The 18,133-nt window shown below is 33.7% G+C and overlaps 2 protein-coding genes across 4 annotated transcripts in view; one reads left to right on the forward strand and one right to left on the reverse strand.

Moving 5' to 3' along the window:
• The window catches only part of trappc9 (trafficking protein particle complex subunit 9), a 243,329-nt gene extending 236,150 nt beyond the window's left edge, over window positions 1–7,179 (reverse strand). For both annotated transcript variants that reach the window (XM_067411133.1, XM_067411132.1), the window contains exons 1-4: window positions 7,128–7,179; window positions 5,714–6,314; window positions 1,592–1,737; window positions 917–1,042 (exon numbers count right to left, since the gene is read on the reverse strand). In XM_067411133.1, the coding sequence (XP_067267234.1) occupies window positions 917–1,042; window positions 1,592–1,737; window positions 5,714–6,297 (856 nt within the window). In that variant the 5' untranslated portion in view covers window positions 6,298–6,314; window positions 7,128–7,179. The remainder of the gene's footprint in view (window positions 1–916; window positions 1,043–1,591; window positions 1,738–5,713; window positions 6,315–7,127) is intronic.
• A 454-nt stretch (window positions 7,180–7,633) lies between these two features.
• Window positions 7,634–18,133, forward strand: part of rragcb (Ras-related GTP binding Cb) — a 12,605-nt gene continuing 2,105 nt past the window's right edge. Inside the window, exons 1-6 of one of the 2 annotated variants that reach the window (XM_067411226.1) lie at window positions 7,634–7,984; window positions 9,287–9,490; window positions 9,629–9,828; window positions 12,198–12,312; window positions 12,503–12,645; window positions 13,697–13,845. In XM_067411226.1, coding sequence (XP_067267327.1) covers window positions 7,799–7,984; window positions 9,287–9,490; window positions 9,629–9,828; window positions 12,198–12,312; window positions 12,503–12,645; window positions 13,697–13,845 — 997 coding nt within the window. In that variant the 5' untranslated portion in view covers window positions 7,634–7,798. Of the gene's footprint in view, window positions 7,985–8,005; window positions 8,343–9,286; window positions 9,491–9,628; window positions 9,829–12,197; window positions 12,313–12,502; window positions 12,646–13,696; window positions 13,846–18,133 lie in introns of those variants that run through there. The other variant, XM_067411227.1, reaches the window with a different exon arrangement.

Consider the following 18,133-nt stretch of genomic DNA (forward strand, 5'->3'; position numbering starts at 1 on the left):
AAAGGAAAGGAAAGGAAAGGAAAGGAAAGGAAAGGAAAGGAAAGGAAAGGAAAGGAAAGGAAAGGAAAGGAAAGGAAAAAGAGAAAAAGAGTGAAAAAGAGTGAAAAAGAAAAGAAAAAAGAAAGGGACATTAAAGGAAAAAATAGAAAAAAGAAAAACTGAAAAACGGAAATGAAAATAAATTAATGAAAGGAAAGGGAGACAAAAAAGGAAAGGAAAGGAAAGGAAAGGAAAGGAAAGGAAAGGAAAGGAAAGGAAAGGAAAGGAAAGGAAAGGAAAGGAAAGGAAAGGAAAGGAAAGGAAAGGAAAGGAAAGGAAAGGAAAGGAAAGGAAAGGAAAGGAAAGGAAAGGAAAGGAAAGGAAAGGAAAGGACATTTCTCTGATTCTCTGCTCTAGAACAATCTGACGCTCCACTGTTCTAGATCGGAATAACTGAGGTTCCCTCACAGATGAGAATGAGTGATAATAATGACTGAAGACTAAACACTTCTGCTGCTGTCTGTGAAGAAAAGGTGACGATTCACTCTGAATGATGTTTCATTAAAGAAAATAAATTACATCTGAGACACACAAGAGACATCCATCCTCATTCACTTGTGTGCTCACTTATAACACTAATTCACACACATTCATTCATCACGTAAATAAAAACACATTGAGTTTCCATAGGAGATTTTCTTTCTTGAACATATGAGAGTGTGCGAAGAAGAAAAAGTTTTGACTAAAGGTGCATGATTCAAAATCACAAGCGTTTTTAATGGTATCATTATGAATGAATGAATCAAAGCAAAGATAAACAAAAGAATCTCTCAAGAAACCAAAACAAAAATATGAAGAACAAAATCATGGGGTCTTTTTTGAGAAACAGTTTGGTCAGATAAAATGGGATGCTGTAGATGTGTCTGACCGCACTGACCGGGTCTGTGTCTCTTTCCAGCGTCAGCAGCAGAGGAGATGCCAGGTTTGCGGGCTCCGCTCTTCCCCGCAGTGCCTCCTGGGTAATGGAAGATGACAGATGCAGAACACAGTCCCTCCAAAGCAGCTGAGGAACAAAACACAAACCATTTCACTGTTCTAATTCATCACTGGACAGTTTATCTGTAAGGCAGGTCTTTGGGAAAGCAAGATCCATTCTGGCAAAGACTGAGAATGTCACAGCTGAGTTGAAGCGTTGAAGAAAGTGAAGTTTGAGTTTGAAGATTGGATATAAATTTGCACATATAAGTGATTCTATCACACCAGTTTCATGTTGTAATGTTGAAGCGTTTTGGTTGCACTTGAGGTGATACAATAAAGTGATAGTTGCAAAATGCATTTGAAAAAATAACAATAAATAATAAAAAATAACAAAAAATAACAAACCTTCTAAAAGAGGTTTTAAAGAGTTATTTCACCCAAAAATGAAAATTATCCCATGATTTACTCACCCTCAAGCCATCTTTGGTGTATATTTTTTTATTTTTAGATGAACACAATCACAGCTATATTAAAAAAATATGCACTAACAGAGCAATCGCAACAGAGTTCATTTTAATCGAATTAAACCTGCCAAGTGTGAACACACCCTATAAATCATTAATCCCCATCTTACCTCCCAGCCACAGGAAGTCATTGACAGACCGCAACAGCTCCACGGCCATGTGATAATGTACGAGGGCGTCCTGCAGCATCCCCGCCTGCAGACACAGATCCCCGACGTGTTTCCTCATGCGGCCCTGACAGCGTTTCTTGTAGTGCCTGAGGAGGAGCAGAGGCAACAGGCGTCAGATAAACATTCAGCGTTTACGCACAGAGCTAAGTTCTTAATCAACGCTCGCAGCCAAGTGCAGGTGACGTCAGCCATATTTAATTAAAGTTATTTTTATCAGCGGTGGATCGATGTCGTCTCATTTGGCTCGCTTGTATGGAACACAAATATGCTGATGTGGTTTTGCGTTAAGCTTTGTCTTCTGTCTTAGCCCAGGATTTACAGACAGAGAGGGAAGCTGGAGATGAAGACTGATGCAGAGGGAAGGGGATGCACAGGCAAAACGGTGGGGATTTCAGCTAAAGGGGTCAAAAAGCAACTTGATGTCTATCCCATGGGGATGAGGAAACTAAAAATAAAGGATTTCATGTTTTTAAACATAAAACTGTGGTGGAAGGACCCCTATAGATAGTGTGCAAGAGGGTCAAGTGTTATTCAAGAGAGAGTTAGACAGAAGAGAAACTGAATTTATTATATTATATTATATTATATTATATTATATTATATTATATTATATTATATTATATTATATTATATTATATTATATTATATTATATTATATTATACCAAAATGTCTAAGTCCATAAATCCCTAATATTGATAAATAAATCATAAAATATTAATTTAATATTTATTAGTATAAATACAAATATTTTAAAATAGAATTACATTATATTATATTATATTATATTATATTATATTATACCAAAATGTCTAAGTCCATAAATCCCTAATATTGATAAATAAATCATAAAATATTAATTTAATATTTATTAGTATAAATACAAATATTTAAAAAAGAAAATATATAAACACAATTTATATTATATTATATTATATTATATTATATTATATTATATTATATTATATTATATTATATTATATTATATTATATTATATTATATTATAACCCAAAATGTCTATATCCATGCATCCCTAATATTGATAAACAATATATTGATAAACAATTATATTACATTAATATACAAACAAAATTTATATTATATTATATTATATTATATTATATTATATTATATTATATTATATTATATTATATTAACCAAAATGTCTAAGTCCATAAATTCCTAATATTGATAAATAAATCATAAAATATTAATTTAATATTTATTAGTATAAATACAAATATTTAAAAAAGAAAATATATAAACACAATTTATATTATATTATATTATATTATATTATATTATATTATATTATATTATATTATATTATATTATATTATATTATATTATATTATATTATATTATATTATATTATATTATAACCCAAAATGTCTATATCCATGCATCCCTAATATTGATAAACAATATATTGATAAACAATTATATTACATTAATATACAAACAAAATTTATATTATATTATATTATATTATATTATATTATATTATATTATATTATATTATATTATATTATATTATATTATATTATATTATATTAACCAAAATGTCTAAGTCCATAAATTCCTAATATTGATAAATAAATCATAAAATATTAATTTAATATTTATTAGTATAAATACAAATATTTTAAAATAGAATTACATTATATTATATTATATTATATTATATTATATTATATTATATTATATTATATTATATTATATTATATTATATTATATTATATTATATTATATTAACCAAAATGTCTGTCCGTGAATCCCTAATATTAATAAATAAAACATAAAATATTAATTTACTATTTATTAGTATAAATAAAAATATTTAAAAAAGAAATATATATATATATATATATATATATATATACACACTTTATATTATATTATATTATATTATATTATATTATATTATATTATAATTATATTATTAGCCAAAATGTCTATATCCATGCATCCCTAATATTGATAAACAATATATAAAGTATTAATTTAAAATTTATTAGTATAAATAAAAAATTAAAAATAAAAAGATTAATATTATTGCTTTACATTATTTAATATAATATTTCTAAACACAATATATCATATTATATATTTTACAATTAATACACTTATAGACACAATCAATATTTATAATCTATATTTAACTAAATGGATGCCATTTTCAAATTCATGCCGTGACCGTAGATGAGATGAGCACAAAGCTTTGCGTGCAATCACTCATGAATTACTGAATGACATCCATGTACTTCTGTAGTTAAGCAGACAGAGAGAGAGACGGTATACTTGATCAAACACGTGACCCTGTCAGGCACCAGGACCCCAAGAATCTTGCCCAAATTTCGAATTAGAGACGACATAAGGACAGAAAGATTATATGCTGCTGAAAGCTCTTTTTTCTGTTCCTGCGCATTGACTTTCATCCCAAAAATGAGTTTGACCTTTCTACTCTAAACTGAGACACAAGAGAATCGAGGTCCAACCACTGTGTCACTGGAGGGGAGAGGAAGAGGCTGATCAGGTAAGAATGAACTAAAGCAGGAGACAGAACTACCGGCTCACCTTTTCACACCCCATAATAAACTCACAGGACAGTATGAAAAAAAAGAAGAAAGACAAATAAAACAAGGCAAAACAAGAGAAGGGAAGAAAAAAACAACAACCATGAAAAACAAATGGCAAAACTCATGAAACAGGATAGAAGATCATGCACGGTTGAACTACAGGCAAAACCATCGTATTGTGGGACTCTTGGGAATCCAGTATTTACCTATGTGAAATCCAGTCTTTATTTAGGATGCATTACACATCAAAGTTTATTTATTTATTTATTTTAATCTCTTCATTCCAAAAACGGTTAGTATAAACTACATGTAATAATAGTGATTAGGGATCCTTTAATAGGTCAATTATTTTCATGTTATGGATAATAACTAATAAATGACGATGTTAAAATTTTGTACTAATCTGTTTAAATCAGAGTTTCCCAAATAGGAGTTTGTTGGGGAACAGCAGGGGGTTCCTGAGTTGATAAAAAGCTAATAATTAATTATATCATGATATATAAATAAATTCAAAATAAAACACTTAAAACAATATATAAATATAATACACATTTATTTATTTATATATAAATAAATGTATGTGTATATACAGTACCAGTCAAAAGTTTGAAAACATTACTATTTTAATTGTTCTTGAAGTCACTTATGCTCAACGCTGCATTTGTTTGATCAAAAATACGTTTTAGGTCATATTGGTTAAGCTGACGAAAAGGTTTGGGGAACCACGGTTGAAAAATAATGAAATATATAAAATATTATATTAAAAATATATAAACATTTTAATGAAAAATAAAATAACGAAAACCAATCAATATAAATGCTACAAATAAATGTATGCATCACAACATCATAATGAACAGTACAGTATTAAAACACATATATTGATTAGGATATTTGCAAAAGTTAGATTTAAAAGTGATATTAAATTTCTGGTGTCTGTAAAAATGAACTTTAAGTGAGCATTAGATGATGGTAAAGGTCACTTAAATGTAAAAAAAAAAAAAAAAAAAAACTCTTTTGAAGTAGTTATGTCACTACATGTACTTACTATAGTAATAACAGTACATTATGCATAATTACAAATAACTAACCCTATTAAAATTATACATTTTACTATTTAAAATAAAAATAAACCAAACCCTAACCTTAAATCAAAGTACAGTAAGTACATTTAATTAATTAGCATTACTCAGTACTTATTTGAGTAAATACAGTGTAACAACGTCAACTTAAAAAAAAGTGTGTAACCAAAACATCTTTAATATCAGCTGACAACTGATATGGTACCTTTATATTGTGTATCCCTAATAGTGATGTTTGCATTAGCAAGATAATAAATAAATGGTAATTGAAGTTTCATCAGCCACCCTTCTCAACTACTGAAACACCATATGGGTTGACCATTATGCTGATGATCACCAATAAAGATGAGGTCATTTCTCAGTAGTTTATCATTTGAACACATTCCCAGAACCCAAACTCACCTGCTGTCTGTGTCCAACCCCACAAAGTCCTTCTTCTCGAACGGCACACACAGCAGCTGTAGCTTATCGCCAGATTTATCGGTTGCTCTGTCCAGCCTTTTCGACTCCAGGACGATAAATATAGACTCAACGAAATCCTCCACCCGCTTCTCCACATCAGGACATTCGTCATAGCTGGGGTAAAACGCCACATCGGTCCGCTGCTGTTCCGCCACGTCCCCCTGCAGCCCGAACACCAGCAGCCGCGAGTCGTACAGCGTGGAGCCGAACACCTCCTTCTGCCCGTGGAAACGGTCTGATGTCTGAGGCCACTCTTTTGCCGTGGTGCAGCTGGTCACCGAGATGAGACCCACAACTTTGCGGTGAGTCTGAAAGTCACCCCACTCGTTGTTCTCAGGGGGATAATGGTGCCGGTATCGGATGAACAGGACGCGCTGGGAGTCCCGTATGCTGACCTGGCTCACGCTGACGATGCGTTTGTAGATGCGGAAGAACTGGTCCTCTGGGACGATCCCCACGGGCTGGACCACCACCAGGACCGTCTGATGGTCCTCAGCACACTGCATGTAGTCTGGGACACTCATGTCTGCATACAGTGACTCTAGAGAAGGAAAACAATCCAAATACCACAGATTCTTTTATTAGGGCAAGTTTTAAAAGAGATGATTTTACATAAAGCAGGTCAAATATATATAAAAATCCCAAATAAAAGTTTGTGTTTACATAATATGTGTGTGCTGTGTATTTTTATTATGTATATCTAAATACACACACATGCATTTATGTGTGTATATGTATGTGTGTATATGAAAATTGAATAAGAGTTTGAAATGTCAATCATTATATATATATATATATATATATATATATATATATATATATATATATATATATAAAATGATTGACATTTCAAACTCTTATTATTCAATTTTCTTCACTTGACATGAACTAAAACTACATTAGTTTCACATTTGACAGAAATTACTTTGTAATCTTGTACCGTGTAATAAAAAAATTCTCAAAATATGTCATATTTTATATATTCATAAACATAAACTGAATAAAACATGAATGCATAACATGCAGCAATATAAACAAACCAGCAGAACAAACAGTCAAATGTTTCAGTCTTCAGTTAAACGTTCAATGAATTTATTGAATTCGGTATGTTTCATGAAACAATTATCGTTGTTTATTCATTCAAAATGATATATTTGTGTTTATTTTGGTCTGTTTTCTAAGGCGTGTTTGAATGAAACATCTTCAAGTCCTTTAGCAGATATCAATGTGACAACGGCGCAATTAAGTACGCTATAAACCTCACAACATAAAGTGTAATATTTATTTCAAAATAATGCTGAAAGGATAATCATATACGTTTAAAATATGTGTGTAAACGCTTGTTTTTACTCACAAACGCTCTTCCTGTATACACAGCTGCTTCTTCTGCTACTGTCTTGTCTGTGAGAGGCGTGTGACTCATATTCGTGTCCACAAGCGCCCCCTATTGGATGAGCTCCAACATTCATTACTAATAATATAATATAATTTTATCACGATAAAGGGATTGATCAATTCAATTTGTATGGCGCTTTTTAAATTACAGCTTCCTCTAATACAGCTTTATAGAAAATATGAATATAAAGAAGAAATCATTTTATTTTTAGAGTAAAATTCTCTCTCAAACTTCTATTCTATCACAAACCAATAGATGGCGGAATTAAAAGTTAAAAAATAAAAATAAAAATATTGGGCTTGTGAATAGTACATTTCATATGTTCAGAAAAATGTTTCCAAAATGCGAAAGAGGTTGATCATCTAAGAGACCGCTCCATTCATAGGCTGCTCACGCCTTAGACCTTTCCACTCGCCTGCAGGCGTTCCTCCTCTGCGCCTGTCATATGATCAGCTTCCCGTTTGTTTGTGTTCATGCAGCAAGCTAACCGCTTCCCACTATGAAACCTCCTCATCTGTATCCAAACTAAACATTTAATCCACACTGATCCCACCTCAATTACTCAAACGGATCCTACAGAGTCAACATAAACAGATCAAGGGGATTTAAAGCTTAAAAATAGATTTATAATGTCGATTGAGTACGAGGAGCAGCTAGCCGGAAGCCTGGTGGACTCTTTCCCTAAAGATTTCGGCTACGGCGTGGAAAACATGGACATGATGCAGGAGAACCTGGAAAACTCTCCCTCTGCAGACAATAAACCCAGAATCCTGCTGATGGGACTGAGGCGAAGCGGGAAATCCTCCATCCAGAAGGTCAGATCCCATTTGGATACAGCAATGCACTTACAAAAAAAGTACTATGGTAATGCACTAGTTTTGGACACTACCAAGATGGTAATACCATGGTGTTCTTTGAAGTATTTAGGTATGCAGTTTCTTACAAAAACGTACTGTGGCAGTACTGTGGTACAATCATGGTATCGGATGGTTGTACCTTTGTACTTTGATATATAACGTTACCGAGGTGCGTTCGAGAATACCATGGTACATGTTCATGGTATTACCATAGTGCCATATTACTAAAAGTAATATGGAAGAGTACATTTCAAAGTATCATTATTACCATCATCACTGTACTATGGTACCTACATAGTAGCTACTTGCTTATGAGGTCAGTATGTTTTTATTATTATTATTATTATTATTATTATTATTATTATTGTGCTATATTACTTACTTCCTACTAACATTATAAATGTAACATTATAGTAGTGTACAAAATCATAGCATTGCCAATTTAATATGCCCAAAAGTACCATGGTTTTCCCTATTTTGTAAAGTACAGATGTGATGTTCTGATCAGACTCTCATTTATTAAATCATTGTATTAGATTAATATTTCTGGATTAATATTTATATATTATTATTATTGGTATATAATATATTACTCATTTGATATATTAATATTATGTTATTTAAATATTATATATATTTTATTATTATTTATTGGGTTGCAACAATATTACAGCAATTGATGCACTCAAGAATGTGTAATGAAAGCATTTTATATATATATATATATATATATATATATATATATATATATATATATATATATATATATATAAAATTATATATATAAATAAAATGCTTTATGTATATATCTATATATATTTCCCCTTTATATTTTTATTTCAGGTCAGATTAATGCAACTTTTTTTGAACACTTGTTGACAGAAGTTAACATGAAATCAAAATGAATCTTTACGATTCATCAGTCCATGTTATTGCAAAAGAAAACAAATGCTTTTATCTTAATTTTTTGACAGAACATCTGCTATTTCTGCTGACATAACCACGTGAAATGCCTTGCAAATGTTGTAAACTGTAATTGCAAAATAATAATTCCTTTTATTATTAAGAAACATTTAATGTTGCTTAAACTTCCCCGTCCTCTGGAACTCATTTTCTGCATTAGGATGAAATGTCATTTTTGTCATTTGTTTATATATAAAAGATGATGTTATTGCTGTGTAAAATAATGAATACATCAAATCTGTTTTTTTAATGTCTATATGTCCATATTCGCCTGTGGTTTAATATTTTGAATCTCAGGTGGTGTTTCATAAGATGTCTCCCAATGAGACACTTTTCTTGGAGAGCACCAACAAGATCTACAAGGACGACATCTCCGGCAGTTCCTTTGTCAACTTTCACATATGGGACTTTCCTGGGCAGGTGGACTTTTTCGACCCCACCTTCGATTACGAGATGATTTTCAGGGGCACAGGCGCGTTGATATTTGTCATCGATGCTCAGGTAAACTGACACCAGGAAAATATAAGAGTGATTGTCTTGTCATTTAAACTGCTTGCTTTCATTTTTCCTTGTACGGCGTGAGAATTGGCTCCATTCCCGGCTGTTAATGATATTGTGTTTGAATGTCTCTCCCTGTAGGATGACTATGTAGAAGCATTAGGACGGCTACATCTGACAGTGTCGCGGGCGTTCAGGGTGAACCCGGAGATCAATTTCGAGGTGTTTATACATAAGGTGGACGGTTTATCAGACGATCATAAGATAGAGACGCAGAGAGACATTCATCAGAGAGCCAATGATGATCTAGCTGACGCCAGTCTGGAAAAGCTTCACCTCAGGTTGGTCGTCCTTATGCACTGATCAATTTGCCTTGATACAGTGGAATGACACATAAAGAGTGTTTGAAAGGATTAAGCTGTGATTTCAGCTGGGCTACAGTGATATTCCTGCAAGAATGTGTGATGAACAGTGTTGATATTGTTAAATAAAACTTGAAATTAAAATAAAAAAATAAAACGTGAAACGTGAAACATGTGTTCGCTAATTGAAATAAAGCTTAAATAAAATATAAATATTACATTTAAAAAAAAAACTTTGTTGCCTTGGCGTCTAACTGAAATAAAAATAAATTAAAGCTAAATTGAAATATTTAAAAAAATGACAAAAGCACATAACAAAATAACTAAAACTTACAATGAAAACTGAAAATTATACATACATAAATGGTAATTTAAAATAATAATAACAACTGTTACAGAATATAAAATAATACGAAAATAACATGATACTAGCGCAATTCTGGATAAATTGAGAATCGCCATTTTTTTTTGGTTTAAGTAGAGATCACGATTCTGAATAGACAACTAAACAGTAACATGTCATTTACAGGAGTTTCTGACAAAATGTTAACTGCTGCAGTCTATTTAAAAATATGTAATTAATTTGAATTAATTATATTTTAATAGGATTGAATAAATGATTCAATGACTCACTCATAAAGACTTCACTTGCTTCATTACTGGAATTGGCATTTTTGAACGAATCTCTTTAAAGGTGCCATCGAACGTTTTTTTTTACAAGATGTAATATAAGTCTAAGGTGTCCCTTGAATGTGTCTGTGAAGTTTCAGCTCAAAATACCTCATAGATTTTTTTTTAATTAATTTTTTTAACTGCCTATTTTGGGGCATCATTAAATATGAGCCGATTTATGCTGCGCAGCCCCTTTAATTCTCATGCTCTCCACCCACAGAGCTCGCGTTTGCCTTAAACAGTGCATAAACAAAGTTTACACTGCTAATATAACCCTCAAAATGGATCTTTACAAAGTGTTCGTCATGCATGCGGCATACATGCGTCAGATTATGTGAGTATTGTATACTGTTATATTCTTTACTTCTGATTTTGAATGAGTTTGATAGCGCTCCGTGGCTAACGGCTAATGCTACACTGTTGGAGAGATTTATAAAGAATGAAGTTGTGTTTATGAATTATACAGACTGCAAGTGTTTAAAAATGAAAATAGCGACGGCTCTTGTCTCTGTGACTACAGTAAGAAACAATGGTAACTTTAACCACATTTAACAGTACATTAGCAACAAATATCACTAAAAATATCATGTTATCATGGATCATGTCAGTTATTATCGCTCCATCTGCCATTTTTCGCTATTGTTCTTGCTTGCTTACCTAGCCTGATGATTCAGCTGTGCACATCCAGACATTCTGCCCTTGTCTAATGCTTGAACATGGGCTGGCATATGCAAATATTGGGGGCGACTGTTACGTAACAATCGGTGTTATGTTGAGATTTGCCTGTTCTTCTGAGGTCTTTTAAACAAATGAGATTTACATAAGAAGGAGGAAACAATGGAGTTTGAGACTCACTGTATGTCATTTCCATGTACTGAACTCTTGTTATTTAACTATGCCGAGGTAAATTAAATTTTTAATTCTAGGGCACCTTTAATGAATGATTCAATGTCAGTTTTTAAGTCACTTATACTGGTGTAACTGATACAATATTTATTTAAAGCGTCTCAATACTTTCAAAAGGTGATTTCGCTTATATAGTGTTTATATCTGAAACTTTTATCCCAGTACTTAATTTTAATGATTGTAACACAGAAATAATGATAAGTGGTTGAAAGACTGTCACTGAAGCTGTTTCATACATGACAACTGCTCTCTCTGGCTCAGCGGCAGCACCAATGCAGATTGGAATGTTTGCTTTGAGTCATTGTCTTTTATGAATAAGATTGCATAGGTGTTTTAGTAGAGATTAGCTCTATAACACTGGTAATGAAACAATACAAGCTCTTCTCATTAAATATCCAGGGGAGATGAATAGTCCTTTTACTGGTCAAGTCTATATGCTATCAAAATTGACCTTATTAACCTCCTTAACAAATGTCTCTTACAATATTGTGCTGTATTCAGCAGTTTAAGTTTAAACATACTTAATCTGCTGACCAAGGTCTCACAGGCCAGGAAAATTAATAAACCTAAGCCCACTTTTCTGATATACTCAAAAATATGTCACATTATGGAAGCTCAGTGAGTTTAATGTTATTTTTAAAACCGTAATATCAATTTAATAGGCTTTTTTTATTTTTTGAAGCTCATTTCCTGGCATTCTGGATGTAATGTGTGTATTATCAATGAATATGTTACGTTAATGAGTGATATTTCTCTTTCTTTGTTTTCAGTTTTTATCTCACCAGCATCTATGATCACTCCATATTTGAGGCCTTCAGTAAGGTGGTCCAGAAACTCATCCCTCAACTGCCTACGTTGGAAAACCTCCTCAACATATTCATCTCTGTATGTACACAGCTGCTTTGCTCATAAAGATTGCTTCTTGAATGCTTCCAGTTTCAGATTTCACTAATGTCCAACTTTGCTTGGTCTTGATAAAATGTCTCAGCTCTAAATGCTTTTATTGGTGTTTATCGATGCAGATGAATAACAGAACAGTTAAGTGTATATTTGTAAATGCTTTTTTCCCTCTCAGAATTCTGGGATTGAGAAAGCGTTCCTGTTCGATGTGGTCAGTAAGATCTACATCGCCACAGACAGCTCTCCAGTGGACATGCAGTCGTACGAGCTCTGCTGTGACATGATCGATGTCGTCATTGACGTCTCATGTATTTACGGGTGAGAAACTGTGAACGTGAAAACCAAAACTGATGAATATGTCCATCCTGAAGGCCTAGAGCTTTATTTGTCTTCACTACACTGCAGTGCTCTATAAAAAATACACTACCATTTGGGGTCTGTATGCTGCGCGGCCCCTTTAATTCTCATGCTCTCCTCCCACGGAGCTAGCGCTTGCCTTAAACAGTGCATAAACAAAGTTCACACAGCTAATATAACCCTCAAAATGGATCTTTACAAGATGTTTGTCATGCATACTGCATGCATACATAAGATCATGTGAGTATAGTATTTATTTGGTTGTTTACATTTGATTCCAAATGAGTTTGATAGTGCTCCGTGGTTAAAGCAAACATTACACTGTTGGAGAGATTTATAAAGAATGAAGTTGTGTTTATGAATTATACAGTCTGCAAGTGTTTAAAAAACGAAAATAATGATGTCTCCGTGAATACAGTAAGAAACGATGGTAACTTTAACCACATTTAACCGTACATTAGCAACATGCTAACAAAACATTTAGAAAGACAATTTACAAATATCACTAAAAATATCATTATCATGGATCATGTCAGTTATTATTGCTCCATCTGCCATTTTTCACTGTTGTTCTTGCTTGCTAGTCTGATGAATCAGCTGTGCACATCCAGACGTTAATACTGTAATGCCTTGAACATGGGCTGGCATATGCAAATATTGGGGGCGTACATATTAATGATCCTGACTGTTACGTAACAGTCGGTGTTATGTTGAGATTTGCCTGTTCTTCGGAGGTCTTTTAAACAAATGAGATTTATATAAGAAGGTGGAAACAATGGAGTTTGAGACTCACTGTATGTCATTTCCATGTACTGAACTCTTGTTATTTAACTATCCCAAGTTAAATTCAATTTTCCATTCTATGGCACCTTTAAAATATATATTATTATTTCAAACTTGTATTTTTTTATTTTTTTTTATGCTGAGAGTGTAAGGTATAAGATGAATGTAATATACTGTATCCTATTATGAGTTTTGTTTTTTTGTTTTTGTCTATTTGTTGAACGTATAGTCTAAAAGACGACGGCAACGGTAACGCTTATGATAAAGAGTCTCTGGCCATCATAAAGTTGAACAACACCACAGTGCTTTACCTGAAGGAAGTCACCAAGTTTCTGGCTCTGGTCTGCATCCTGAGAGAGGAGAGCTTTGAGAGGAAAGGTACAGACATTTGACATGATCGTTCATTATAGAATATCAGATTTGTATGAAGTTAAACTGTCATTTATTGTGCAGGTCTAGAATTAAATGATTCACTTGATTGATTTCACTTTCCTTTGTCACACTAAATAAAATCTAGTCAGCTTAATTTGCAAAAATGAACCCCTTTTAAAGACTATTTTTGTTTCACTAGCTCTTTCCATCCACCTATTTTTATGCAAATATTAGGGTATGGCAGGGGTCTCAAACTCAAATTGGCGGGGGGCCGCTTCTGTGATTGACACCTCATAGGAGGGCCATATTAACATTCAAGTGCAAGAAAGCGCAACATTTCAGAAAATTTACTTTCCTTTGCATTATTTCTCATTTACATCAAATTTGCCTACTAAAATATCTTTACACCTATACTATAAATATTTTATTTACCATACTAAATGTAAACAGCAGTGTCTCTCTCATTGTTACAGAGTGTAATGTAATTATACTACTAATATAATACTACTAATATACTAATATAATACTATACTATTAATTGCAATAGTCTGGTGCAACTTCTCACATCCAACAATATGGAATAAAAAAAAATTTAATTTCTGAACAAAACCAACACAAATAAACAAAAAACTGGAGCTATATATATTAACTTTATTTTGCCAAAAAATAAAAATCTCTCATTGTTACATACATTATTAGTTTTTATATTTAGTGGAAGTATTTTCCCCTACTTTATGTTAGCTTAAATAACATTAAAATTTTGCACTGACCAACACTGTACTGAACAAATACAATATACCCTGAATACATTTGTACACTCTTCTGTTTCTTGACAGACACCTGCAGCGCATTTGTTCAAGATGCTGTTTGAGCATCGGTAACGTTTAATGGCTGCATCGGATGCGTTTCGGTGGTTTAAATTGACGCTCGTGACTTAAAGTCGAGTGCTTTTACTGTGATTTAGACAAGCGCGCTCGTAATAGAAGTGACGCGGTTGAGAGCGCGGCTCATGGTTGCATAGCAACGACAGATGCAACTGGAGCGAAAGTGCATTGGAAAGAAGGAGAACGCGATGCGGCCGCTTATGTGACGCGATATGTGAATGCCCCTTAGAACGGTGACTTTTTCTTTGCATATCAGAGACAGATAGCAACTAGAGAATAATAATAATAATAATAATAATTTGGCGGGCCGGATTATGTTTTATTTTTTAGATCAGTTGCGGGCCGGATAGAGGGGGAGGGCGGGCCGTAAATGGCCCGCGGGCCGGCAGTTTGAGACCACTGGGGTATGGCATAAAAACAATGGATTGAAAAACAAATATGCATATAAATTCTAAAAATGTGCATAAAAATACTTGTGCACTTAATTGAGGCATATACATTTTTTATCCAATAAGAAGATATGCGGATAAACTGTGATGGAAACACATTTACTGAATAAATCCCTTGATGCACAACAAAAAAAAACCTTATGTGACTTTGACTTTGGATGTGATTGGATAACTAGACTAATCAGCATACCAGTTTCATCACACAGCATCTCAAATGTCGGTTTGGTCATTCTAAAATGCCTAAGCCAAAGTTTGTCATCAAAATGGTTGGGTTTAATGATCTCCCAGTACTGTCTCAGACGATTACGTTCCTCCTCCGAATGAAAGATAACATGACAGTGTTTATTGCATTTCATCCACAGTCCACACGCTCTGAGGCGTGAATAATTTATGATGTATGAAAAAAGAGCCTCAGGGAAGCCCCCAGCAGCTTCCATTTTTATTAAAGATATTTTGTGCTAATTTCCCAGGAAGAGACTATTTTGTTCTCTTGAGCACATGGGATGAAAATGGTTTTAAGCACTATTCCACTTTTGCACATAAGTTAAATTTGAGCTTTAATGGAAACATAGCTACTCATATAATCATCATTTCAGAGATGTGATAAGTTACTTTGGTCAACAGAAGACTTTTAATGACATATGTATAATTTCTGCTCCACCAGCATAAGCAAAAATGATTGGTTTTCCCAAACGCTTTTTCACGTATTTAGTCCAGCCTGAAACACATGCCATTACTGACAGCTTAAACCAGCAACAGTACCACAGTGTTTACGGAGCCCCTAAAGGGAAATGGGGATAGACAAAAATATGGAATGGGAGGAAAAAATATATATCGATATGTTATATAATGATTTTGCATTCTCTTGCAAATGTTTTGGACTCATCCAAGAAACTTTGCGCAGAATATCTCAGGGGAATTCAAAAGTTTGTGCGATGGAATGTAAAAAGTTTTTAGAGGAAATGCAAACGTTTTGTGAGCAGTGGGGAAAATTTTCTTGGGAGAACGCAGAAGTTTTGTGAGCGAATGCAACAGTTCTCGAGGGAACGCAAAAATGCGAGTAAACAGAAATGCTCTTCTGGTAAATAAAATTTTTTGCAAGTGAACGGGAAGTTTCTTGGGAAACGCAAAAGTTTTGCGAAGGAACGCATTTCTCAGGGGTAAACAGAAATGCTCTTTGAGGAAATCAAATGTTTTGCAAGTGAATGCAAAGTTATTTACGAACGCAAATGTTTTGCGAGCGAACAAATTTTCTTGGGAGAACGAAAAAGTTTTGTGAGCGAACGCAACGTTTCTCAGGAGAACGCAAATGTTTTGCGAGCAAACAGAAATGCTTTTTGGGTAAATCAAATGTTTTGCGAGTGAAAAAGTTTTTTTGCGGGGACGCAAATATTTTGTGAGCGGACGCGTTTCTTAAGGGGAAGCGAATGTTTGGTGAGCGAACAAAGTTTCTTGGGGGAACGTAAAAGTTTTGCGAGCGAACGGAAATGTTCTTTGTGGAAATCAATTGTTTTACAAGTGAACGCAAAATTTCTGAGGAACGTAAATCTTTTGCAAGCGAACAAAGTTTTTTGGGGGGACGCAAATGTTTTGCAAGGAAAAAGAAATGCTCTTTTGGTAAATCAAATGTTTTGCGAGTTAATGGGAAGTTTCTTGGGGAACGCAAAAGTTTTGCGAAGGAATGCATTTCTCAGGGGTAAGCGAATGTTTGGCGAGCGAACAGAAATGCTCTGAGGAAATCAAATGTTTTGCAAGTGAATGCAGAGTTATTTACGAACACGAATGTTTTGCGAGCGAACAAATTTTCTTGGGAGAACGAAAAAGTTTTGTGATTGAACGCAACGTTTCTCAGGAGAACGCAAATGTTTTGCGAGCAAACAGAAATGCTTTTTGGGTAAATCTAATGTTTTGCGAGTGAAAGGAAAGTTTTTTGGGGGGGACGCAAATATTTTGCGAACGGACGCATTTCTTAAGGGGAAGCGAATGTTTGGTGAGCGAACATAAATTTTCTTGGGGGAACGTAAAAGTTTTGTGGGCGAACGGAAATGTTCTTTGTGGAAATCAAATGTTTTGCAGGTCAACGCAAAATTTTGTGGGAATGTAAATCTTTTGCAGGCGAACGAAAAGTTTTTTGGGGGGGAAACAAATGTTTTGCAAGAAAAAAGAAATGCTCTTTGGGTAAATTAAATGTTTTGCGAGCAAACAAAAAGTTTCTTGGGGAACGCAAAAGTTTTGCGAAGGAACGCATTTCTCAGGGGTAAGCGAATGTTTGGCGAGCGAACAGAAATGCTTTTTGAGGAAATAAAAAATGTTTTGCAAGTGGATGCAAAGTTATTTAGGAACGCAAATGTTTTGCGAGCGAACAAATTTTCTTGGGAGAACGCAGAAGTTTTGTGAGCGAACGCAACAGTTCTCGAAGGAACGCAAAAATGCGAGTTAACAAATGCTCTTTAGGTAAATCAAATGTTTTGCGAGTGAACGGCAAGTTTTGCAAAGGAACGCATTTCTCAGGGGTAAGTGAATGTTTGGCGAGCTAACAGAAATGCTCTGAGGAAATCAAATGTTTTGCAAGTGAATGCAAAATTATTTAGGAATGCAAATGAGCGAGCGAACAAATTTTCTTGGGAGAACGAAAACGTTTTGTGAGCGAATGCAACATTTCTCAGGGGAACGCAAATGTTTTGCGAGCAAACAGAAATTCTTTTTGGGTAAATCAAATGTTTTGCGAGTGAAAGGAAAGATTTTTGGGGGGACGCAAATATTTTGTGAGCGGACGCGTTTCTTAAGGGGAAGCGAATGTTTGGCGAGCGAACAAACATTTTGTGGACAAGCGGAAATGCTCTTTGGGGAAATTAAATGTTTTGCAAGTGAACACAAAATTTCATGGGAACGTAAATGTTTTGCAAGCAAACTAAAAGTTTTTTTGGGGGGACAAAAATGTTTTGCAAGAAAAAAGAAATG

The sequence above is a fragment of the Chanodichthys erythropterus genome, chromosome 15, assembly GCF_024489055.1.
Source record: "Chanodichthys erythropterus isolate Z2021 chromosome 15, ASM2448905v1, whole genome shotgun sequence".
In the NCBI taxonomy this organism is placed as follows: Eukaryota; Metazoa; Chordata; class Actinopteri; order Cypriniformes; family Xenocyprididae; genus Chanodichthys; species Chanodichthys erythropterus.